The sequence below is a fragment of the Haliotis cracherodii genome, unplaced genomic scaffold (assembly GCF_022045235.1).
Source record: "Haliotis cracherodii isolate W230 unplaced genomic scaffold, xgHalCrac1.p SCAF_21, whole genome shotgun sequence".
NCBI classification, from domain to species: domain Eukaryota; kingdom Metazoa; phylum Mollusca; class Gastropoda; order Lepetellida; family Haliotidae; genus Haliotis; species Haliotis cracherodii.
Genome location: NW_027266277.1, coordinates 12814827 through 12840854, shown reverse-complemented (window position 1 = coordinate 12840854; position 26028 = coordinate 12814827). Strand labels below are relative to the sequence as shown.

The following is a 26028-nucleotide window of genomic DNA, read 5'->3' as shown; positions in this document are numbered from 1 at the left end:
ACCAAAACCTTTATGATACCTTATCATCAATCTCATTAAAATCAGATCTTAGTTCATGCTATCGCAAAGCCAAGGTCTTAGGACATCCCATTACGGGTCACGTCAGAACAACCTTTCATCCGACCAATCAGAGTGTCGCTTACCAGATCAGGAAAGTGATAGTCGAAATGTGTTTTCTAATCATGCAACCTCGAAAACATTAACACGGGGTATTCAGGATGACAGTTACGGTCCGTACAACTGATTCCGTCAAAATTATCGTCTATCTCTTGCTTCCGTGGGATAAACATTTGAATGGAGGAGGCATTGCACAGTACGTGGGAAGCACTGCCATACAATCTCAACCATCTATTAGACATTCTGGAATGTTCGTTTGTTCAGTTTTCAAAATTTTGATCGAGAAATGTGTCAACATATTTTTCAAGCGTAGTCTGAAATGGAAGTCGCCAGTTGAAACGAGTGCCGTAAATCTCGAGAAAGCTGCTTTCTAATTGGCTTGTGTCAACTTCTTGTTAGTCATTTCAGTGGTCGGTCAAAGTTTGCGAAAGGTCATTCTGACGTGACCCGTAATGGGATGTCCTCAGATCTTTGTTTAGCGGCAGCGAGAACTAAGATTTGATTTTAGTGAGATTGCCTTATCAGGAGACAATACAGTAGTTGTGGTATCAAATAAATTCAATGACAGCAGGCGAGAGTTAGACCACTTGCAGCATTTGACAACTGAAGTCATGACATGTAAAATTGAACAACCTTTCATCACCTGCCCCAGCAGCTCAGTAGGAAAACAGTTGGTTACAAAACTATACATGACATGTGAGGCTGCAGGTTCGATTCACGCCATGGAATTTTCATGTCAAATAAGTTGTGACAAATATCAGCATTTTAACAGGGTTATTATACAAGTCAACTGCAAAACCTCTCAGCAGGTTTCACTTGAAGGTACATCTTGCCGAGGCAAGGGAGTTAACTGACTAAAACTAGTCCAATCAGCTTCCTTGCCGAACTAGGCTGTAATTATGGAGTTAAATTTAGCCTTCACTAATGTGTCTATGAATATTCATAACCAAAATCAAGTAAAAGAAATCAATATCTGGTTCATAAATAACATGGTGACTGCCTTGCAGATTTCGGTCAGTTTCAGGATGTGCAGAGCATGTGTATTATCAACTAGGTGGTGAGAGATATCTTTTCATGTTTTTTAATCTAAGTACTTACGGTAAGGGAATTAAAGATCTTGTTTATCGATCAGATCGTCTTGAAGCAAATTTTGTTTGAAGCAAATGCAAGTGATATATGAGAGGTGGAATCTGATTGGTCAATATGAGGGACGTAGAAGGGACACAACTTGTAATAGCCACTGGTGACAAGGGCTGGGACCCCTATTACCCGACCCTACCCGGGTACCCACACCTCTATTATGCGACCCTACCCGGGTACCCACGCCCCTATTACCCGACCCTACCCGGGTACCCACTGGAGATGTCTCAAAATATCCGATTGGGATCATTTTTAGCATAGACCCTGGCAAAACATATTATATATATATTATAGATACATGTATTAAACAATCTGGTCATTCATATGCTGAAGTTGAATTAAGTTATATCTTTATTCAATCATATGAAAAATCAGAAGGAATGTGTGCATAGTCAGAAAGAAATGTGAACATTAGTGACTTGTGGTGTAACCATAGAGATCTAGATAATTTTTGTCATTAAACTATATATCACATGACTAACCACGGGTCCGGGTAGTCCTGAGGGTATCCGGGTCCTACTCAGTACCCACCCGACCCGGGTACCCATGTTACCCATCCCACCTCCACTGGTGGCGCTACGATCGAGCTATGAAATTCCTGCCTTGTTCAGCAATGGTGGGAACTGGACCTTTACAGTTAGCTCCCTGCCTTGGGTAGATGTTGAAAGTGGTACAGGACTCTCACAAAGTTACTATGAGATAGCAAAACACCATCATTACAATAGGCAAAAGTGGCAGTATGTTGATGAATAACCTGAAGATTAAGTAACTGAAGTTTAATGTATTTCATTTCAGTGATAACTGGATTTGAGACGGCTAACAAGTATGTAATACGGAACAGTTTGGGTCAGCAGGTCTATTTTGCTTCTGAAGGTGAGTTAAGATCAATGTAGATTGTTATACCTCTATTTAGAATCTTGCAATTCCATTGGTTAATCCGTACCATGTGATGAAACACTACATTTCAATGTAGACACCCATATCATGTGACTGACACTGACCTCGAATACTGACTCGTTACATGATCAGTATTGACTTGTCATGCAATGAATATTGACTCGTCTGCTTGAAAACAAGATGACGTCTGGTACTAACATGTCACTGTTCGCAGCCAGGTATCTTTATGAAACGGAGGACAGTTTAAAGGCTTCATTAACTTTAAAGTGAATTTTGGGATAACAGTGATCAGGACCCAAGCCCTTCAAACCTGACCCTTTCAAGCTGACCCCTTCGGACCTGACCTCTTCAAACCCGACCTCTTCAAACCTGACCCCTTCGGACCCGACCCCTTCAAACCCGACCTCTTCAAACCCAACCCCTTCGGGCCCAACTCCTTTGGGCCCAACCCCTTCAGACCCAACCCCTTCAGGCCCAACCTCTTTAAACCCGACCCTTTCGGGTCCAACCTCTTTAAACCAACCCCTTCAAACCCAACCCCTTCAAACCCGACCCCTTCAGACCCAACCCCTTCGGGCCCAACCCCTTTAAACCCAACCCCTTCGTTCCCAACCCCTTTAAACCCAACCCCTTCAAACCCAATCCCTTCAAACCCGACCCCTTCGGACCCAACCCCTTCGGGCCCAACCCTTTTAAACCCGACCCCTTCAAACCCGACCCCTCGGACCCGACCCCTTTGGGCCAATCCCCTTCAAACCCGACCCCTTCGAGTAAGAAAATTATGGATTGCGCCACCTGAGGAATTCATTTTGTAAAAACTAAGCAAAAGATAGGAATTTTCAACACACCGTATATAGCCGTCTATAATACGAGCACGCCTAAATACAACCCAGGTGTAGAAATTGGTGCTGACTGCTTGGCAATCATCTGACACTTTTGTCATTTGCGCTCTCCCCAAGGATGTTAAAATGTCAAATAAAATACATGAAGACATCAGATATATTTAACCATGAGGTTGCTGTTTCAGAATCGGATGCCTGCAACAGACAGTGTTGTGGGGCTCAGAGAGGTTTCACAATGCACATCACTGACAACAATAGTCAGGTGAGCTTCAAACAGAAGACATTTAAAAACAAAATGAATTTTGTTTGCATTGATTTTAGTGATCACGGACATTAAGATAAGATAACACTTTATTATCCTGAAGGAAATTTGGGTTATATCAGCAGAAGGTCTCCGCTTATTGATAAACACATATACAAACATCTTCCTGTGGCAAGAGTGTCCACTAGCCTTTTTATCAAAGTCTTGTATCCACCCTTGCCACATCAAGTCCACTTTCCTGTGCTAAATATGAATGGACTATCGCACATATCGATAGTCTAATAAGAGAACATTTCACAAAATCAACATCCGCGACTGGTACACCTTCATATGAAAGTGATTTACCGCTACCTGTCTTTATTTACACAAATATGTTTTTTCGTCTTTAAACCCCCAACTATTGCCTGTGTTTATGTGTCAGGGATGAAATCGCGAATGTTTTCGTTATCTTATCGACTAGGTCATCGCCTATTGTAGTCGCCATCTTTGTGAAGCTATATGAGATAAGTACAGCGAGCTGATTGGATATCGTGTTTTCATTACAAAGGGCTCGTGACCACGCCAGGGTAGAGCCAAGGAAAGTGGCCTTGATGTGGCAAGGGTAGAAACTAGGCTTTGATATAGGCTAGTGGACAAGCTTGCCTCGGGAAGCGACATACAAATAAATAAGAACATCACCACCGAATAAATGCACAACTATTTATCATAACACTTATAATTTTTTTATAATCAGTTGACTTTTTTTAATGATGATAGTATAGACTTATTTACAGTCAGCGCGTGTATATAATGTATCATGTTGTTAATTGAAATTAGTTGACTTTATTAAAGCATGCATATCGTAAGAAATTTCAGTAGAGAAACCACTGTCATATTTATGTGCATATATTACCCGTAAGGCCTTTGCGTAGAATGATCATGTGCAATAACTAATCTCATTAAAATCAGATCTTAGTTCTCACTACTGCTAAACAAAGATCTGAGAACATCCCAGTATGGGTCACGTCAGAATGAACTTTCATCTGACCAATCTGAACGTTGCTTACCAGGTTAGGTTGTAGAGAATATTCATGACACACTACTTAGGGACTCATCATTCATTAAAGGATGGAGGTTGGGACTCTACCTTATTTTATTGTCCCGCCCCCACTACATCTAACATTTTTTCATGGAACCCCCTTAAATACATGTAACATTTGTTCCCCCCGCATCATCTGTTAATAATTGACTGGTTCCTGAGTAAGGTTCAAAGTTATAACCTTTTCATTTGACAAAATAGAACTGTGTCAATTTTTCATTCCCCCACCCCCCACCCCCATAGGTCCAGATATTTTCGAGACCCCTCCCCCAGCAAATCTGGGAAACACAGGTCTGTGACAGTGTGTTGAGTACTGCTCTGCGTCTGTTGTTAGGAAGTGATCCGGGTGCAGCGTGAGTTCAAGTGTTGCGCCGGCTGGAACTGCTGTGCAAATGCCGACGGTTGTGCACACCTCTGCAGTATCGAGGCCCCTGTGGGACAGCTGGTTGGTTACGTCAGACAAATGTGAGTAGTTTCAAGGGCTACAAAGTGTTGTTATACCTAAGGGTTTCGTCATCTAGTACATGTAGTATGGAGGCAGGTGGAGAATGGTCTTAGGACTATATCATATTTTGCTGACACCCCCCGAGTTTATGTAGGATTTATAGTTAAATTTCTATATTAATTAGCTTTAAATTAATCACGTGACTTGAAACATTCCACATGTGCATTGTGGCGCCGAGCTAACACATGTAAACAAAGCTAAAGTATGCTGTCGCTGGTTTTTGTGATTGTCATACTTTTTGAGCATTTTACACGCTCACTCAGTCTCTCACTCATTCTCTCACTCAGTCTCTCACTCAGTCTCTTACTCAGTCTCTCACTCAGTCTCTCGCTCAGTCTCTCACTCAGTCTCTCACTCAGTCTCTCACTCATCCTCTCACTCAGTCTCTCACTCAGTCTCTCACTCAGTCTCTCACTCAGCCTCTCGCTCAGTCTCTCGCTCAGTCTCTCACTCAGTCTCTCACTCAGTCTCTCACTAAGTCTCTCACTCAGCCTCTCACTCAGTCTCTCACTCAGTCTCTCAGTCTCTCACTCAGTCTCTCACTCAGCCTCTCACTCAGCCTCTCACTCAGTCTCTCACTCAGTCTCTCACTCAGTCTCTCACTCAGCCTCTCACTCAGTCTCTCACTCAGCCTCTCACTCAGTCTCTCACTCAGTCTCTCACTCAGCCTCTCACTCAGTCTCTCGCTCAGTCTCTCGCTCAGTCTCTCACTCAGTCTCTCACTCAGTCTCTCACTCACTCACTTGGTCACTCGTTCACTCACTCACTCACTCACTCACTCACTCACTCACTCACTCACTCGATCACTCTTATTCTGTACAGGAAGAGCTGCATGGAGCCTCGCTTTGCCATCATGGACTCGAACATGGATACGATCCTGACCATTGTTGGACCTGGGTGCATAATCCAAGGTCCTTGCTGTACACAAGACCAGGAGTTTGTGGTAGGTCAGGCACAGTCTTAATGTGGTACACACTGATGTAAGGAAGATAGGCAAATTGGTGAAATATTGGCGCCCACATACTAGGGATAATCCCAAGAGTTTTGACAGATAGTTTGTGTTGTACTCTGGGTATGTGTGAATGTACAGAGATTAAGCCCTCAGTGTCCTGTTCTTGTCCCTCGTGGAGATTTGCAGGGGAGAATAAGTCCACGGTATCCTGTTCTCATCCCTCGTGGAAATTTGCAGTGGAGAATAGGTCCCCAGTATCCCGTACTTGTCCCTCGTGGAGATTGCAGGGGAGAATAAGTCCCCAGTATCCCGATCTTGTCTCTCGTGGAGATTGCAGGGGAGAATAAGTCCCCAGTATCCCGATCTTGTCTCTCGTGGAGATTGCAGGGGAGAATAAGTCCTCAGTGTCCCGTACTTGTCTCTCGTGGAGATTGCAGGGGAGAATAAGTCCACGGTATCCTGTTCTTGTCTCTCGTGGAGATTTGCAGGGGAGAATAGGTCCCCAGTATCCCATTCTTGTCCCTCATGGAGATTTGCAGTGGAGAATAGGTCCCCAGTATCCCGATCTTGTCCCTCGTGGAGATTTGCAGTGGAGAATAAGTCCCCAGTATCCCATTCTTGTCCCTCATGGAGATTTGCAGTGGAGAATAGGTCCCCAGTATCCCGATCTTGTCCCTCGTGGAGATTTGCAGGGGAGAATAGGTCCACGGTATCCTGTTCTCGTCCCTTGTGGAGATTTGCAGGGGAGAATAGGTCCCCAGTATCCCGATCTTGTCCCTCATGGAGATTTGCAGTGGAGAATAGGTCCCCAGTATTCTGTTCTCGTCCCTTGTGGAGATTTGCAGTGGAGAATAGGTCCCCAGTATCCCGATCTTGTCCCTCGTGGAGATTTGCAGTGGAGAATAGGTCCCCAGTATCCCGATCTTGTCCCTCGTGGAGATTGCAGTGGAGAATAGGTCCCCAGTATTCTGTTCTCGTCCCTCGTGGAGATTTGCAGTGGAGAATAGGTCCCCAGTATCCCGATCTTGTCCCTCATGGAGATTTGCAGTGGAGAATAGGTCCACGGTGTCCTGTTCTCGTCCCTTGTGGAGATTTGCAGTGGAGAATAAGTCCACGGTATCCTGTTCTTGTCCCTCGTGGAGATTGCAGGGGAGAATAGGTCCCCAGTATTCTGTTCTTGTCCCTCGTGGAGATTGCAGGGGAGAATAGGTCCCCAGTATCCCGTACTTGTCCCTCGTGGAGATTGCAGGGGAGAACAGGCTCAAGTATCCCCTTCTTGTCTTTCATGGAGATTGCAGGGAAGAACAGGTCCCGTAAATGTTGAACTGAATAAAATGAACCATTGACACTCTGAACCAGGATAGAAATAGCTATGTAACACTCCATCTACAATTTCAACTCCCATATATGTTTGTGGTCTCCAGGACTCCAAATATAAATGTCTCAATTGATGCTTGTTTATAGGACACACTTGTCTGTTTGGTAAGGCTGTGTACTGTTTATTTGTTTGTTTGTTTGTTTGTTGTTTTACGCCACACTCAGCAATATTCCAGCTACCGGTATATGACGGTGGTCTGTAAATAATCGAGTCTGGACCAGACAATCCAGTGATTGATATCATGAACATCGATCCATGCAATTAGGAGCCTGACCAACCAATCCCCTTAGTCGCCTCTTACAACAAGCATAGTCGGCTTTTACAGCAAGCATGGGTTGCTGAAGACCTATTCTACCCCGGTCTGTTTGCTTGTTTAGGTATCATCAGCCAATGAGGAGAATCAAGTCGGCAAGATCTCTAAGCAGTGGAGCGGATACCTCCGAGAGGCCTACACTGATGCTGACAACTTCGGCATTTCCTGTGAGTTCCTGTCATTACTAGTGTACTTCCTCTATTGGATGCCTGGGCGTCATAATTTTAAATAAGAAGTTGACAGGCTTCTACATGTTTTAGAGGCTTGGCGCCTATTCTGATTAATGCTGGCACAGTGGCAACTTAATACCTTACCAAATTCCAAATTCTACAATCTACACGGGTACATTTGCAGGAAACGGTCACAACATATCACAGTATTAGATGCCTGGTGTGAGACATCAATGACCAAGACAGATGTAGGACATCAGTGACACTTCAATATGTCTGACTCAACATGTGCTTAAGTACAAGAGAGATTTTAGATTCCAATCAACTTGACATGCACCACAAGGACCCTAGTTAAGTCAACCTGCATAAGTATTCTATGACACCTGGCTTCTATTCTTTGGACAGAGCATATGCACCCATGTCCATTGAGGCTGTGGAGGATTTGACAGAATTGTATTGCCGTCACTGCATTTTGTATATATAATGATAACTAATACAGAAATGTGGGCCTCGTAACAACTAGATCTGTTCATTGTAACCATAGAGTTATCTCCCTTCCAATGCTAGAACAGACAATTATCCCAGAATCTGTAACAACGTAAGGCCTGAAGTGTATAACAATTTCATTTAAGGATTGACCATGGATTTTTTCAAAAAATCAATGTGCAAACTGTATGAATCCACGAGACCAATTCAGCTTTTCAGAAGGCAGTAATTACAATGAACACAGTGAAAATTTTATTATATGCAAATGGCAGTAACTTATGGCTTGAAAAGGCCTTGAATTTTGTAGTGATGTCACTGTCTCTTCTGTTGTGCAGTTCCCATGGACCTGGACGTCAAGATGAAGTCCGTCATGCTGGGAGCAGTGTTCCTCATTGTAAGTTCATATACCGGGAATTTAAAACTAGGCGTCCCTGGCATGCAGTTCATATACCGGGAATTTAAAACTAAGTGCCCCTGGCATGCAGTTCATATACTGGAAATTTAAAACTTAGTGTCCTTGGCATGTAGTTCATATACCGGGAATTTAAAACTAAGTGCCCCTGGCATGCAGTTCATATACCAGGAATTTAAAACTTAGTGTCCCTGGCATGCAGTTCATATTCTGGGGATTTAGAATAAGGTGTCCCTGACATGCAGTTCATATACCAGGGATTTAAAATAAGGTATCCCTGACATGCAGTTCATATACCAGGGATTTAAAATAAGGTATCCCTGGCATGCAGTTCATATACCAGGGATTTAAAACTAAGTGTCCCTGGTATGCAGTTTATATACCGGGAATTTAAAACTAAGTGTCCCTGGCATGCAGTTCATATACCAGGGATTTAAAACTAAGTGTCCCTGGCATGCAGTTCATATACCAGGGATTTAAAACTAAGTGTCCCTGGCTTGTAGTTCATATACCAGGAATTTAAAACTAAGTGTCCCTGGCATGCAGTTCATATACCAGGGATTTAAAACTAAGTGTCCCTGGCTTGTAGTTCATATACCAGGGATTTAAAACTAAGTGCCCCTGGCATGCAGTTCATATACCAGGAATTTAAAACTAGGTGTCCCTGGCATGCAGTTCATATACCAGGAATTTAAAACTAAGTGTCCCTGGCATGCAGTTCATATACCAGGGATTTAAAACTAAGTGTCCCTGGCATGCAGTTCATATACCAGGAATTTAAAACTAAGTGTCCCTGGCATGCAGTTCATATACCAGGAATTTAAAACTTAGTGTCCCTGGCTTGTAGTTCATATACTGGGGATTTAAAACTAAGTGTCCCTGGCATGCTGTTTGGGTCAAAAGTTATTTTATCCACAAGAGGGATATTTTAATTTTCAAAGGTACTTCAACATTGTATTTTAAGATTGCATTCAATGAAATAATATAAAACTAAGTATTATGACCCCTTTCTCTTTATTGGTGCTATTGACAGTGAAATACAGGTTCCTGCCCGTAAGCCAGAAATTAGGTATTAGTGTATTACATGATTTTGGAAATTTATAGTTCCAATTAAGGAGTTTTTAATTACATCTGCTGCAGACTTGGGCTGAATATCGGCCTCTGACTAGGTCTAGATAAACTCCTGTATGCACAGGGAAAGAGTTTGATTGTGTGCCATCATAGTGTGGCCATACCACAACTGCTTGCTCATAATATCAATCTCTTGATTATCTGGTCCAGATTTGATTATTTTCAGACCGCCTTCAAATAGTTGGAATATTGTTGTGCGGCATTAAACAACATAAAAATGCATGGAACAAATATATGGAAAAGTTAATGTGGAATATATGGAAAAACAGCAATACCATTGATGGATATCTCCATGTGGAAACTTAAGTCGTTTGGCTACCGTTTTTTGAAGTGGTGGCTGGTAGAAAATGGAATGAAATTTCAGAATCCATGAAAGACATCAAATCTCTGTCCTTATCAGATCGCAGCTCAAAACATCTGTTTAATAAAAGTTACAATCTATGCCTAGGCCCCTTCCACAGAGCGATCTTAGGGCTACGACTGTCGTAAGCCTATGTAAAAGTATGGAAGTTACGATCACCTTAGTGCTAAGAAAACCTTGTGGAATGTGGCCCTAGTGCTGTTAAGAAATCCCAAACAGGACTCAGGCAGTCAGTTATGGTGTGTGTTATCCATGTCAGTACTATGTACTAACTAGCAAACCATCTTCCTGAGGCAAGGGAATTAACTGACTATAAAAGTCCAGTTACCACCCTTGCCTAACTAGGCTGGAGTTATGTTTTGACTGGACTTAATGAGTCTATGCATTTTCCAATCAGTTTCGGAATTGACATCTGGTTCATAAACTGCTGTGCAGATTTCCGTCCATTGCAATATTTGCAAAGCATGTGTACCGCCAACTCGTCAACAGATATTTTCCAAATCCTTTCCTGTTTTTAATCAAGCTGCTCAATTGATTTGATCCATTTTGCGAAGTAAGACCTGTTTTGTTACTATATAGATCTTTATTATTGGTCAGATCGTGTTCACTGGGCTGGGCCATTTTGTTTGAAGCAAATGCAAATGATATGAGAAGTGGCGCTACGATCGAGCTATAAAATTCTAGCCTAGTTTGGCAAAGGTTAACTCCCTTGCCTTGGGAAGATGCTAGCAAACTGAACATGAACATTTCTCAGGAACAGTTAATTATAATTTTCAAAAGAATTTTAATAATCATGTTCTCATTTGTTCTCCTCTGTTCCAATAGGACTTCATGTTCTTCGAACACAACCAAAACAACAACAACAGGAACAGGTACTAGCGGAACAACAACACAACAACAAGAAGAGGAACAGGTACTAGTGGAACAACAACACAACAACAACAACAGGAACAGGTACTAGCGGAACAACAACACAACAACAGGAACAGGTACTAGCGGAACAACAACACAACAACAGGAACAGGTACTAGCGGAACAACAACACAACAACAACAACAGGAACAGGTACTAGCGGAACAACAACACAACAACAGGAACAGGTACTAGCGGAACAACAACACAACAACAACAACAGGAACAGGAACAGGTTCTAGTGGAACAACAACACAACAACAAGAAGAGGAACAGGTACTAGTGGAACAACAACACAACAACAACAACAGGAACAGGTACTAGCAGAACAACAACACAACAACAGGAACAGGTACTAGCAGAACAACAACACAACAACAGGAACAGGTACTAGCAGAACAACAACACAACAACAAGAAGAGGAACAGGTACTAGTGGAACAACAACACAACAACAACAACAGGAACAGGTACTAGCAGAACAACAACACAACAACAGGAACAGGTACTAGTGGAACAACAACACAACAACAGGAACAGGTACTAGTGGAACAACAACACAACAACAGGAACAGGAACAGGTACTAGCAGAACAACAACACAACAACAGGAACAGGTACTAGTGGAACAACAACACAACAACAGGAACAGGTACTAGCGGAACAACAACACAACAACAAGAAGAGGAACAGGTACTAGTGGAACAACAACACAACAACAACAACAGGAACAGGTACTAGCAGAACAACAACACAACAACAGGAACAGGTACTAGCGGAACAACAACACAACAACAAGAAGAGGAACAGGTACTAGTGGAACAACAACACAACAACAACAACAGGAACAGGTACTAGCAGAACAACACAACAACAGGAACAGGTACTAGCGGAACAACAACACAACAACAGGAACAGGTACTAGCGGAACAACAACACAACAACAACAGGAACAGGTACTAGCAGAACTACAACAACAACAGGAACAGGTACTAGCGGAATAACAACACAACAACAGGAACAGGTACTAGCGGAATAACAACACAACAACAACAACAGGAATAGGTACTAGCGGAATAACAACACAACAACAACAACAGGAATAGGTACTAGTGGAATGACAGAACTACAGAACATTTACACCTGTCCAAGGAGCTTGATGGAAGACACCAGAGCATCAAGACAGGATTTGCTCCACATAAAGCCAAATATTTGTGGGAATGATAATCCTTGTAAATAACATACCGGTTGAAACCACACAAAAGAACCATATTAGCGTCAACAAATGTTAAAAAAACATAGCTTTCTACCATTTTTCAGCGGACCAAAAATATTTATAGTTATACATTTTTTTCTGTTTTTATGCATAGTTATACATGTTTTAAAGAGCTAGCCCACTGAGATAACATGCCGCAGTTTAACATGGATTCTCTACTCAGATTCCATATACAGAGTCTGAGCTGGCCAGTCCTTGTTTTATCCCTTTAAGGTCAAGTGTTGGGCAGGGTTACAAGCATCTTTTAATGTATTTTGGTATGATGCAGCCGTTGATCAAACCACCACCCTTACGCCCTCCATGCAGACGTTCTATCCATTTGACCACGGAGGCACTAGACCCGAGGACACCTTTAACATTAGACAAACTGAGTTGGGCTGACATACTTCTGTCAGTCTGCATCACTGATTTGCTATTTTGTCTCCCCACCTGGAATAACAACAGCAGCATTGAAACCAGACTCTTGTTTGGCCTCGTGGAGTTAAATCTAGTTTTCTGTGAAATGAACTTTTACATTCCAGGTACAAGTCCAAAATCATTCCATAGTAGATAGGAGGGTTTTTACAATTGAAGGGAAAATGTGATAACAATTTTTATATACTTTGGTAGTGATGAGTGTTGCCATTTGTATTGTCTGTATTACATGTCTGTATTAAGAGAATAACAGACAAGAGCTGATTCAGCATTTTCAAAAGGGAGGGGTCGAAAATATCAAAATCCTCTCTCACATAATTTTACTGCCAACAACAAAGAGCTGGGACGGGTCCAAATTAACTCCCAAGGTACCCACCCCCCTCTTACCCGATCCTACCGGGTACCCACCCCCCTATTACACGATCCTACCGGGTACCCACCCCCCTATTACCCGATCCTACCGGGTACCCACCCCCCCCCCCCCTATTACCCGATCCTACCGGGTACCCACCCCCCTATTACCCGATCCTACCGGGTACCCACCCCCCTATTACCCGATCCTACCGGGTACCCACCCCCTCTTACCCGATCCTACCGGGTACCCACCCCCCTCTTACCCGATCCTACCGGGTACCCACCCCCCTATTACCCGATCCTACCGGGTACCCACCCCCCTATTACCTGATCCTACCGGGTACCCACCCCCCTATTACCTGATCCTACCGGGTACCCACCCCCCTATTACCCGATCCTACCGGGTACCCACCCCCCTCTTACCCGATCCTACCGGGTACACACCCCCCCCCCCTATTACCTGATCCTACCGGGTACCCACCCCCCAATTACCTGATCCTACCGGGTACCCACCCCCCTATTACCCGATCCTACCGGGTACCCACCCCCCTATTACCTGATCCTACCGGGTACCCACCCCCCTATTACCTGATCCTACCGGGTACCCACCCCCCCTATTACCCGATACTACCGGGTACCCACTGTAGGTCTCAAGATAGAGGTACAAAATGTCTGATTGGGACCGTAGCCCTGGCAAAATGTATTTAGATACAAGTGTGAAATAATCTGGTCATGCAGACACTAAAGTTGACTAAAGTATTGTCTTTATTCAAACACATAAAAGTCAGAATGAATGTGTGCATAGTTAGAAAGAACTGCGAACATTTGTGACTTGTAGTGTAACCATAGAGTTCCAGATACGTTTTATCCTCAAACCATATATCCCCTGACTAACCATGGCTCCGGGTAGTCCTGTGGGTACCCAGGTCCTTCTCAGTACCCACCGGAGTACCCGAGTTACCCGTCCCAGCCCTTCTACGACATACTACATTGGTTTTCAATAGATGGGGCTCTGGATCTGCCCAGGACACAAACTGCATTGCTTCTATACTGCAAGTGTAGCAGTCCTGTACTGGACAGTTTAGTCGTTGGTTTGACTGGTACATATTTAGATAAAAACAGAACAAAAAAGAAAAAAGTTAGGGATCATGAATACTTTTCGGGATATTTTTGTAGTGAAGACAGCACACAATTTCATTAAAATATCCCCCAAATATTCATGATCCTTTATGTTTTTGTTTGGTTTATATATTCTGTATTGATATGCCAATGAGCATTATTGCCAATTGTTTGCAAGATGATGACAATTAGGGTTGGTGTTACCTTGAATTCACCTGTCACCACACAAAGTCGTGTCTGCCCAAAGACGTTCACCACAATATTTGTGCAGAGAGTAATATTTGTGCAGAGAGTAAGTTAAGCTTCGATGGGTAAAACAAGGAGACAATTAGGAGAGACAAGCTTACAGAATATCCCACACGGTAACATTTTCAGAAGAACGATGACAATAATCGTTTTTGTCTGAAACATATTTGTTCCACCAAAGTGTCTTTTTTTTATATTTTATTTTTCACTTAGAGTGTTTTTTTTCTACATCTGCAAACCAAGAAAAGGGTCGAGGTATTATTATATTGATGTATCATGTTTTGCATATAGGTTACAGATGTCATTAGTGGGATAGACATATTATTTTATTTTGAATGTTTGTGTACAATGTTTGTGATGAAATTAGATCTTTCTTGTGGTCTGCCATTGCAAAAACAGTCCAATGATTTGTTTGTTTGTTGTTTAACGGCGCACTCAACAATAATCGAGTCTGGACCAGACAATCCAGTGATTGACTTAATGAGCATTGATCCATGCAATTGGGATACGATGACATGCATCAACCAAGGTTAGAGAGCCTGTCCACCTGATCCTGTTAGTCACCTCTTACGACAAGCATAGTCGCCTTTAACGTCAAGCATGGGTTACCGTAGACCTCCCGTGCTCGTGGGTTTCACCGAAGTGGTAAACGTCTGAGACCTGCATCACTTCGGGCTTTCCTCCCACATTAAACTGGCACGCCATGATATAACTGGAATAATGTTAAGAGAGGCGTTAAATCCATCTCACTTACTCACTACTGTAGACCTATTCCATCCCACAGGTCCAGTCCAATAAGCAAGGGTGTATACAGCATCTTGAAGATAGAGGGGCCCAAAATCCCCTCTGCCTACAACATACATGGTTATATATTTGGGGGGTCAAATAAGACTGACACACTTTGATTAACTTTGATTACGGAAGTTTGGAACAAGGAATGCTATTACTTGTTATTGTAGTCAAGATTCCACTAGGGGAGGTAACTCCTGAAGCTGTAATCCAGCATTAATGGGGAACAAGCAGTGATTTTGTTTGTTGCTCAATGATGAATTGACCCATGAAGATCCGGGATAGAATAGGTCTTCAGCAACCCATGCTTGCCGTAAAAGGTGACTATGCTTGTCCTAAGCAGCGACTAACGGGATTGGGTGGTCAGGCTCGTTGAAACATGTCATCGTATCCCAGCTACGTAGATCAGTGCTCTTGATGTTAATCACTGGATTGTCTTGTCCAGACTCAATTATTTACAGACCGCTGTCATATCACTGGAATATTGCTGAGTATGGCTTTAAACAACAAACAAACAAAACAAAAGCAGTGATATTTAAATATGTGCTTGTCTAGGGGAGGTAACTCCTGAAGCTGTACTGCAGTATTAATGGGGAATAAGCAGTGATTTTGTTTGTTTATTTAACTCTGCACTCAGCAGTACTCTAGCCATATAGCATCGGCCTGTAAATAATTTAGTCTATACAAGACAATTTAGTGACTGATATTTTGAGCAACGATCTGTGCCATAGTGACCCTTTGACATGCTCCCAACCAAGTAGTGGAGCCTCACAACGCGGTCCACCAAGTAGCTACTTTCAGGGACCAATTCTAAACAGGAATCCCCAGAAAGAACAAGCATTGATCAAGTTGTAAATGCTTCTAAGAGTTGAAATTTCTCTTGAAATAGTATTTCACATATGGTATTGAGGATATATTTTTCTATCATGGACGTGCCTGTACGAGGTCCCTGTTGTGTAGGGATTATCGTGATTATGCTTCAATAATTCCTTTGTGGCCGTATTGGTGCATGTGTAGCTCAATCATCGTAGGTGCCACAATTCACGGGCTGAATATACGACCTTTTGCCACTGATGTTTCTTGTGTGAAGTGATATACACAAGAAACTATGGACTATCTTGTATGTTTTCATGCTATGGGGCGCTTGTGAGAATTACTTACAGTTTGGTCTGGTAGTTGCTAAAGGAGCGCATCTTTGGGTGGGGCTCTTAAAACAGTGTGTAAAGTAGTTTTGAAATGTACTATTATTGTTTGACTAGAGTACTGTAGTCTGTCTCAGTATTATTTTACCTTTTGCCCAGCTCTTGCTGAAATGCTACAGCTCCAAATAAAGCAAGTCTAGATTCTTCACAGGTTTTGGATCTGATTCTCCCATCTCAATGGGGCTCCCTTTCAATTTATATGTGGTTCTTGGTTTCTATCCAAATGATGTATTTTCAGGGACTATGTGTTAGTCTAGATCAAGTGTAAAACAAGAAATGAACTGTCTAGCAGAGACATTCAAAAACACCATTTCTATTTTGCTGTCATATCTTTTTAATTCAGTTTGATCCCATTATACAAGCTAAAGGTAATCATATTCCTCTGATGAAATTGTTATAATGTTGGGATGATCATGCAGATGTGTTCATTTTTAAGTGAGTGTGACCTGTGATATTTTATTTTCAATTTTAGTTTTCGTGTTTTGTTATAATTATCGTAAAAGAAACTATTTATCAAGATCAAATTATATGTTTTAATGTACTTAGTTGTGACAGGTGTGCCTTTTCTCAGCTTACCTTGAAATATTTGTTTGTTTGCTTGTAGGGGTGAGGGTAGTGGCTTATGTGTTTTCTCAAATTTGAGTTCTCAGCCATATGCCAGATGTTAGACATCTCTGACTTGTGATTGGATGGCATTGAAGGTCAAGGTCACATGATCATAACAAGGCTTCACAAAGGTACTTGATAACTTGAGTATTTCTGATGAAAATAATTAATGCTAATGAATATACAGGTTTGCTTTGGCACATTTAGTTTGGGTGATTAAGTAAGGATAAGAATTTATGGATGAACAACTTTTTTATTACAATTATGAGCCACTTTTCAGAACGGGATTATGGCCGATTGGGGTCTTTGATGAGTTGATGGTACGCCTTGGTCACAGTTGATTGATGGCTGGAGTCTTTTGATGTTGATGTTGATGTTGATGTCGTTTTGGGTGATGTCGTTATATGTTCTATTATATATTTTTATTGTATATTACAAATCTGTGAAAGTAAGTATGATTCTTATGTACCACGTGGCATCTTTTGACCAGGGGCTGAAGGTGCGATAAGTCAGAATGCAGTGCTATCATAATCTGACTCTTAATAGTGATTGAAATGAAAACAAAGGACCTGTATAAGGGGCAGATTAATTTTAGGATAGATGAGTCAGGAGATTAATAAATTTATGTTAAAAACGGTGTTTTAAATATTCCTATATTGCTACTGGATCAAATATGCAAATTGCATTGTCTTATGAGATGTTATGATGTGATAATGTTGTGTCAGTATGCTGTTTTGTTAACTGTCAATCTTTGGCAAAGGCAGCAACTCATGGTTTTTAGCTCAATTACAATTCGACATAATATTTATCACCATTATTTCTTCATAGTTCAGGTGAGCTACAGAGCCCTATGGCTCCATAACAATACCTATATTTTTACTAAAAAAAAAGAATTTTTGATGAAAATAATAAATTATTTTTAAGAAAGTAGTTATTGTGAGTTACTTGTGTCAGGATTTTAAGAGTTGAATGGTGTACGTAAATTTTCAGTTAATAAAATCTGGTACACCCTGCTTCTGTCACATTACCATTTTAGCAGTCCCTTTGAAATCAGATTTTTTTACCCCGAAACGATCCCTTTGCTTTGCATTACAATATGAGGAAAGTCTCACCGGGTGAACCCTGAGTGACCTTTTATCAATCAAAATGAAAACGCTCTTGAGCCAATCAGATGTCAGCTTTTTAAAATGGCATGATTTCTCCACCACGTTGATTTGGGAATTTTGATTTTGACAAAAAGAGACCCACGCATGACACAGATATGCCTTCCAGTACACCCTTTTGGGTGTAGCTGCCACGAAGCTCAGAAACGACAGGTATTTCCCGAGACCCACCCCCTCTGGATCCGCCTATGACGTCGATGAAGCAATATGTCGATTCAGACGGTCATTCAGTAACGATTCAAACATTCTTGCCTTGTCTCATCGTAAAGGACTCACAGTGTAAATGTATTTGTGTCTACACTCAATTTGCTTGTGTATTGGACATTTTTGTGAGTCGGATTACTCCCAGAATGCTGGTGTGCGTTCTTAGTACGATGTGACAATTCAAGCAGTTTCATTTCTAACTGCACCCAATGGAGAAAATTCATTCAGGTTTTGACAGTTACAATATCTCTACATATTTTGTTAAATGTTCATATATTGTCAAAGTATTCAAGTTACTTCAAATTCATATAGTATTTGTATGGAGCCATACACCATATACACACACCATATGTTATATCTTCATGTTTTCTTGTAGAATATATACATATATGAACCAATCTCTGCTGTCTGTTGTCGTTCTCGCGTTCGAGTGCATAATAACTGAAGCGCTCATAAAATATAGTTTATTGGCCTATTATGAAGCAGCTTACCCCCTTTTGGTACTCGGGAGTTGGAAGTCTACTTAGAGGGTATTCGGGACTCGGCAGTCTGGTACGCGGGCCGCAAATAAAATCGTATTTTGTACTGTCAGCATTTAAAAATAAAACATAATAGTGTAAGAAATTAATGCATTTGTACATTTTATTTTCTCTACAATTTAACTTCAAATCGCACTCTTTTATTACCTATAGGAACGTGTTCTGAGGTTTTCCGTATGTGGTCGCATTCTGCCTTTGCGGTATGACGGCGGTCTGTAAATAATCGAGTCTGGCTCAGACAATCCAGTGATTAATATCATGAGCATCGATCCACGAAATTGGGATCGATGACATGCATCAACCAAGTCAGCGAGCCTGACCACCCGATCCCGTTAGTCGCCTGTTACGGCAAGCATTGGTTGATGAAGACCTATTCTACCCCGGAATCTTCACGGGTCCAGTGTAAAGAATAACATGCTGAATTACACAGCTCGTCCCCATTCAACTTATAGTATTGATGTCAGTCTAAATTGACATGTTTATTCTACAAACTGTCCTGCATCTCGCCGTGGTAGAACTCTTCATTCGGTAGCCTTTGGTAGGGTTCGCGGGTTCGAATCCCGCTGATACACGTTAATCAGTCGGAACATATTTTATGGGCGCTTCATTATTGAGACGAAACGTCGAGCACCTTCATAAATCTGACCAGTCATTCGACTGTCCCTGACTGCCTTCATTCGTGACCAACTCGTGTTATTCCGGGACAAGCCGAATAGCAGAGTACGGAAAGGGGCGAGTAGTGACGAATGTGACTGCCTTGTGCCAGGCTGGTCTGATTCCTTGATTGATCATGGTCAGTCCAACAGTTTCCGGAATTAATTACTTTCTACGTTGTCTCGTTATGGAGAGTATCCGATCATTGTTCCCGAAAAGGTGTAAAATTGACTTCAGCCATGGGCTCTTTGTTTGAGGTGAGGTGAAATAGGGTTTAACGTCGCGTCCAAGATTATTGCACTTATATAGCGACGGGCATGTTCGTGTGTGTGTTTGCTTGTACTAGTCCGGACTGATGCCGATTTAGTGCTAGCTCACTGAGATACCATGCCCCAGTAACATGAATATCCCACTCAGACACAGTATACAGACTCCGAGCCGACCAGTCCTTGTTTTAGCCCCTTAATGCCGAGCGCCAGACAGGGTAACAGCAAGTACCATCTTTTAACGTCTTTTGGTATGACGCGGTCGGGGATCAAACCCCGGACCTTCCGCTCTCCGGGCGGACGCTCTACCACTAGACCACGGAGGCGGTCTCTCTTTGTTTGAAGCCAAGACTAAACTTGGCAATGGCAGGACTTCTTTGTTTTTCTGACTTTGTTTCATCACTGACTTTATAGACTCCTACTGATTAACGTGTGTCGGTGGGATTCGAACCCGCGAACCCTACTAAAGGCTACCGAATGTCGTCTTATGCCACGGCGAGATGCAGGAATCGGGAATCGGGAATCGGGAATCGGGAGAAATTACTGGGATAATTATACACGACCCAGCAGTCACTCATGCATCCTGTAAAGATCACATACGCAAACATGGCACCACATGATTACAACACAGAACGCCACACACATCAATATTCCAGCGATATGACGGCGGCCTGTAAATAATCGAGACCGAGCTGGACAGTCCAGTGATTGACGTCATAACCATCGATCCAACCATCGTTTCAACCAAGTCAGCGAACCTGACCACCCGGTCCATTTAGTCACCTCTCACGACAAGTATTGGTTGTTTCGGATTTAGCCGAATCCTCGCGGGAAGTTTCACTCTGAGTGGTAGCAAACGTCTGGACCTGACAGCCCAGAGATTGATATTATGAGCAATGATCTAAGCTTAGTTGGGGTACGATGACGCACAATCAGCCAAGTCAGCGAGCCTGACCACCCGATCCATTTAGTCGCCTCTTACGACAAGCTTTGGTTGGGGACCTATATGGGGACCTATACTATTACCCTAATCTTCACGGTGTAGTTCTCCTGTAAGTTGCAGCCAACGTTAAGTGCGTTTTTTGTTGTTTTCAGTATACACACACTTCAACAATCCACAAATCTTTCCTGAAAACAATTACACAAGCGTTCACGAATGTTTCAGCCCAGGATCGTACAAGCGTGTGCAGCACACGTGCACATGATTACCACGTGCATGGTGAAATGTTGTGTTTTGGATAATGTTTTGGGTTCAGGAAATATGAACCCAGTTCTACAAGTGCATGCTTTCTTTTTTTGTTGAGTATATCAATTGAAGCTAGCATTCGATGATAATCAAGAGGAAAACCCAATTGTTATTCATCGGATTCCCGTCTCCTTGTGAAAATTATTTTTTACCAAGAAACGATTTCACCGAGGAAGACAGATTCATGCTTCTACATCAACAATAGCCGTCATATAGCTGGAATATTGGTGAGTGCGGCGTTAAACAACAGTGAGACTTGGCTCAGTGAAGGGGACATTAATATGTTGGCAATAAAGAGAATGAGTGAGTGAGTATGGTTTTACGCCGCTTTTAGCAATATTCCAGCAATATCACGGTGGGGGACACCAGAAATGGGCTTCACACATTGTACCATGTCGGGAATCGAACCCGGGTCTTCGGCGTGACGAGCTAACGCTTTAACCACTAGGCTACCCGACCGCCCCAATAAAGAGAATGACACCCACAGGATATAAGCATTTTCAGGATAGTGAAATGAGGAGACTGCTGTGCTGTTTTTATCGGAAACTATTGAGCGCACAGTTCTCCATCCACCAGAAAACGTTTCACATGGAGGCTTACATGTAAACTTTTCACTTAGTAGCTAGTGTATGTTATATACCGACCAACGTGTACAAAACAGTCTGGGGTACTTTTCACCGAGTCTGGCAATTACACTGTTTGTTTGTACGATGAGCGCTGGAGCATTTAAGGTCATTAGCCTTGGAGATTTCAATATTCATGTTGACGATCGCCAAGACCGAGAAGGCCTCAGATTGCTTAGACTCCTTGAAACTAAGAACTTCGTGCAACATATCTCATGATGGTGGACATACACTTCATCTCGTTACATCACGCAGTGGTGGTCTCTAGCTACATAATGTTGAATTTGATCACTCAGTTATCTCGGATCGCTGTGCCATAACATTCTCTGTGAACATTGCTGAGCCAGCAGAATCTGTAAAGACCATGGCGTGTAGAAAGAGGAAGGACATCAACATTGAGCAGTTCAAGGCTGACATAGCTGTCTAGCATGATCCATCAGAGGCAGTCTCTGCAACTCAGACTGTTGATGAATACACTTCTATCCTCAGAGATACCTCGAACATGCATGCTCCCATCAAAAGACAAAGTGTTACGGTATGTCCTCAGACTGCATGGAATAACGAAGACATTCTAAATTCTGAGCAGTATCGGGACATTTAGAGAAACAAATACACCGAACAAAACTCCCTGTTCATCATCAGATGCACCATGCCTTAAGGAATTAAGTCAACATATTGATTGAGAAGGCAAAGGTTGAACATTTCAATGCATCGATAAAAAAAACAAAACAACTGAAAAGGAATTGTTGGGGTTTGCAAATACCCTACTTTTCAAGAAGAAACAATCAATTCTCCTCAAAACATATCACATGACCAGGATGAAACTGAGTTCTTCACGTTTTTCACTGATAAAATGGTGAAAATCAGAGACACTCTATCGCAATCACCAATAATGGTCACTTGAGGTGGGAGGTGTCCGGACGTTTTCCCATCTGACACACAGCTATATCTGGCCGTCAATTCAAAGTGTGGTCTGTCCACCAGAAATGCCTACACAATTGTATGAGTTACGTGGATAGCATCAGGGAATGGATGGCAACACACTTCTTGAGGCTGAAAGAGTACAAAGCAGAGCTGCTGGTCATCGGCTGAAAATCCTCGCAACCTCACCTTCAGCACTGGAGAGAGTGTTGTCACACCCAGCCCTAGTCGAGGCTAAACAAATGTTGATTCAAGCTTTTATTGTTTGCTTGTTTTTTTTTGTTTAACGCCGCACTCAGCAATATTCCAGCTTTATGTCGGCGGTCTGTAAATAATCGAGTCTGGACCAGACAATCCAGTGATTGACATTAAGAGCATCGATCCACGCAATTGGGATACGATTACATGCATCAACCAAGTCAGCGAGCCTGACCATCCGATCGTGTTAGTCGCCTCTTACGACAAGCATGGGTTGCGGAAGACCCTTTCCACCCTGGATCTTCACAGGTACTGAGTTTCACTAGTTTCAAACTGGCGACACCCATTACAGACTACGCTTTAGAATGATTTGACAAAGTCCTCGATTCAAAATGAAAAATTAAACAGAAAACATGCTGGAATGTCTAAGCGATGGCCGAGATTTTATGGCAGTATTTCCTACGAGCTCTGCAAGGTCCCTTCCGTTCAAATGTTTATCCGATTATAGCGAAAGATACACTGTGATTTTGACAGATTCGACCTGTCGTTCGGAATGCCTCGTGTTCACCTTTTCGAGACTGTATTATTTAGAAAACACATTCCGACTGTCACTTTCCCGTTCTGGTAAACGACGCTCTAGTGATTGATCTTTTGAAAGTTTATTCTGACGTGACCCGTAATGCGTGTCCTCAGATCTTTGTTTAGCGGTAGCGAGAACTAAGATCTGATTTTAATGAGATTCCTTTAACATGACATAAGAAGACTTTAACAAGAAATAACGAGTCTTTAACGTGACATACTGAGTGACGAATAGGTTTGAACATGTATTAAAGAGTGATGAATCATAACACACTTAGTTACTTTGTATTATATGTAGCCTTTGACGTGTAATAACGGGTGGTGATTATACCATAACATGTTGAAAGGGTGTCGGGTACTTTTACATTGTTACGAGTCAAATACTTCCCGACAACGACAAAGGAGGTCCAGTCGCCTATAAACTGTGAGAGTTATGCCCCTTAGACGTCCCAGGATCCTATGATCGTTGGTTCGAATCCCATTTAGCCCTGATTATGATTCTTGTCAGTATCAATAAACCAGTGCTTGTGCGTTTCACCAAAGTGGTAATCGCCTTTCACTTGCATTACCCTGTTAAGAGGACACCCCGAGTTTCAAAAGCGGCGTCAAACCCACTCTCACTCACTCACTCACTCACTGAAAACAGGTGGCATGAACCCTCTAGCCGTCATTATTTATCGATCAAGTACTAGGACACTGTTGCAATCAAACACACCAACAATAAAAAATATATTCGAAAAATCTGAAGGAAATGCACTTCAATGCAAAAACATTCAGCAGTCATTAAACGTGTACTCAATGATAACAATTGCACCATATGCAATGTCATTACCAGGCGATGTTCGTTCATCATTAAAGCCTTCGTTGTCTAGAAAGACTGACTGTTATTGGTGTTGCGTTGTTTAATCCCTTTGTTGGCCCAACTGCCGGTACTGATGACCTTAACGGTTACAAAAGGAAAACTATTCCAAAACCAAAAATCAATTGCGAATTTGTTACGCAAGAGATGTGGGTCGATCGGTTCTAACGCCGTTATATATTTCTTGTATCATATTATATTAAGGAGCGCGATTTAAATGACTTTTATATTGGCTGATCATTCGGGATATCTAATGTTTGTTTGTTGTTTAACGCCGCACTCAGCAATATTCCAGCTTTATGACGGTGGTCTGTAAATAATCGATCCTGGAACAGACAATCCAGTGATTGACATCATGAGCATCGACGCAACTGGGATACGATGACATGCAGCAAGTCGGATAACCAGATCCCGTTAGACGCTTCTTAGGACAAGCATTGGTTGAAGACAAATTCGAACCCGGAGGAATTATCTCGTGACAAGTGTTAAGAAGTACCGTTATATTTCAGAAATTTTCACGTAGGAGCGTCACGACCAACAACGGATTTTTTAGTGTGATCCAGAAATTACTGAAATATAGTCAGTTAAGTTTTAAAAGAAATTTTGAAATAAATCCCTTCACCCCTGCCCCCCCCCCCCCCCCACAGTCCCCCCCTCTCCTCTCTGTACACTCAATCAATATGGCCACATAGTTTCAGCGGAGGGTTTTTAAGCTCATTAAACAGAACTAGCAAACAACTTAGAAAATTACTTTTTCATGTTTGCTAATGCGTAGGGAATGTCTTTTCTAAGGTTGAAAGAACACAACATTACGAAGCCTAATTTAGAATGTTTTTTTGCTCAGTAAACGTGAACAATAAAAGACATATAAACAAAACACAAATCTAAGAAAAATACCCAAATCACTTTTAAAACAACACAATCAAAGTTTGAAGCACTTTTTAGACGAACCTAAGTGCAGACGAATCGGTCACCGAATAAAACATCCCCATCATTTAACTAGCGTTATCTAGTACCCGACAGTTTTAACCTATTGCTCATTCAGCGATCTGGCAATGTTGCCCCACAAATACGTCAGTAATGGATGAATAATTAGAACTTTGTCTTGTTGCATGGATCGTGTTGTGATTGAAATCCAGGATCTATTTTTACTAAATTGATGCTTCTGCTTACGGCCAATTTCGCAACGTCAGCAGGATGACTCTTTCAGTGTGTTGTGACCGCTAGCCCGTGAGATTTGAGGCGAGATAGATCTGTTTGCCAGTCGCCAGTCTATCGCTAGTGGACATTTAGCACGGAGAGTGATCTATGCTCGTATACACACTGATCACCCCTAGATACGCATGCGCAGATGTGTGTTGCGGTTTCGGACTGCTTGCGTAACTCTGTTGTTGACATGATTAAAAGTAGGACATTTATTTTGGAATGAGTTTGGCTTTGAGATGAGTGTGTCGGTGAGTGAGTTGAGTTCACCCGCTTTAAAAAAAATATAAACATAGAGAGAGAGAGAGAGAGAGAGAGAGAGAGAGAGAGAGAGAGAGAGAGAGAGAGAGAGAGAGAGAGAGAGAGAGAGAGAGCACTGTAAAACTTTCAGGCACATTATAGTAATAATAAATTAAATAAGTGGAGTAAGATTGAACACAGTTTTAATTGGCTAGCGCTTTCAACTCGTACACTGTGGGTTCGAATCCCGGCTCGCCCCGATTATGTTTCTAGGTTTATCAGCACCATACCCGTGCTCGTGGGTTTCACCAAAGTGGTAAACGTCTGAGACCATCATCACTTCAGGCTTTCCTCCCACATTAAGCTGACACGC

General features: G+C 42.2%; 1 protein-coding gene across 17 annotated transcripts in view; it reads left to right on the top strand.

Annotated features, from left to right (window-relative positions):
- The window catches only part of LOC139470847 (phospholipid scramblase 2-like), a 37778-nt gene extending 24348 nt beyond the window's left edge, over positions 1-13430 (top strand). For 2 of the 17 annotated variants that reach the window (XR_011653800.1, XR_011653785.1), the window contains exons 5-14: positions 2053-2130; positions 3182-3258; positions 4671-4801; positions 5664-5784; positions 7549-7651; positions 8476-8534; positions 10870-11144; positions 11233-11460; positions 11607-11723; positions 11832-12046. Coding sequence is in view for 1 of the 17 variants with exons in the window: in XM_071253161.1 (XP_071109262.1) it covers positions 2053-2130; positions 3182-3258; positions 4671-4801; positions 5664-5784; positions 7549-7651; positions 8476-8534; positions 10870-10923 (623 nt within the window). In the remaining 16 variants the exon portion in view is untranslated. The other 15 variants (XR_011653793.1, XR_011653786.1, XR_011653798.1 and 12 more) reach the window with 15 other exon arrangements.
- The last annotated feature ends 12598 nt before the right edge of the window (positions 13431-26028 follow it).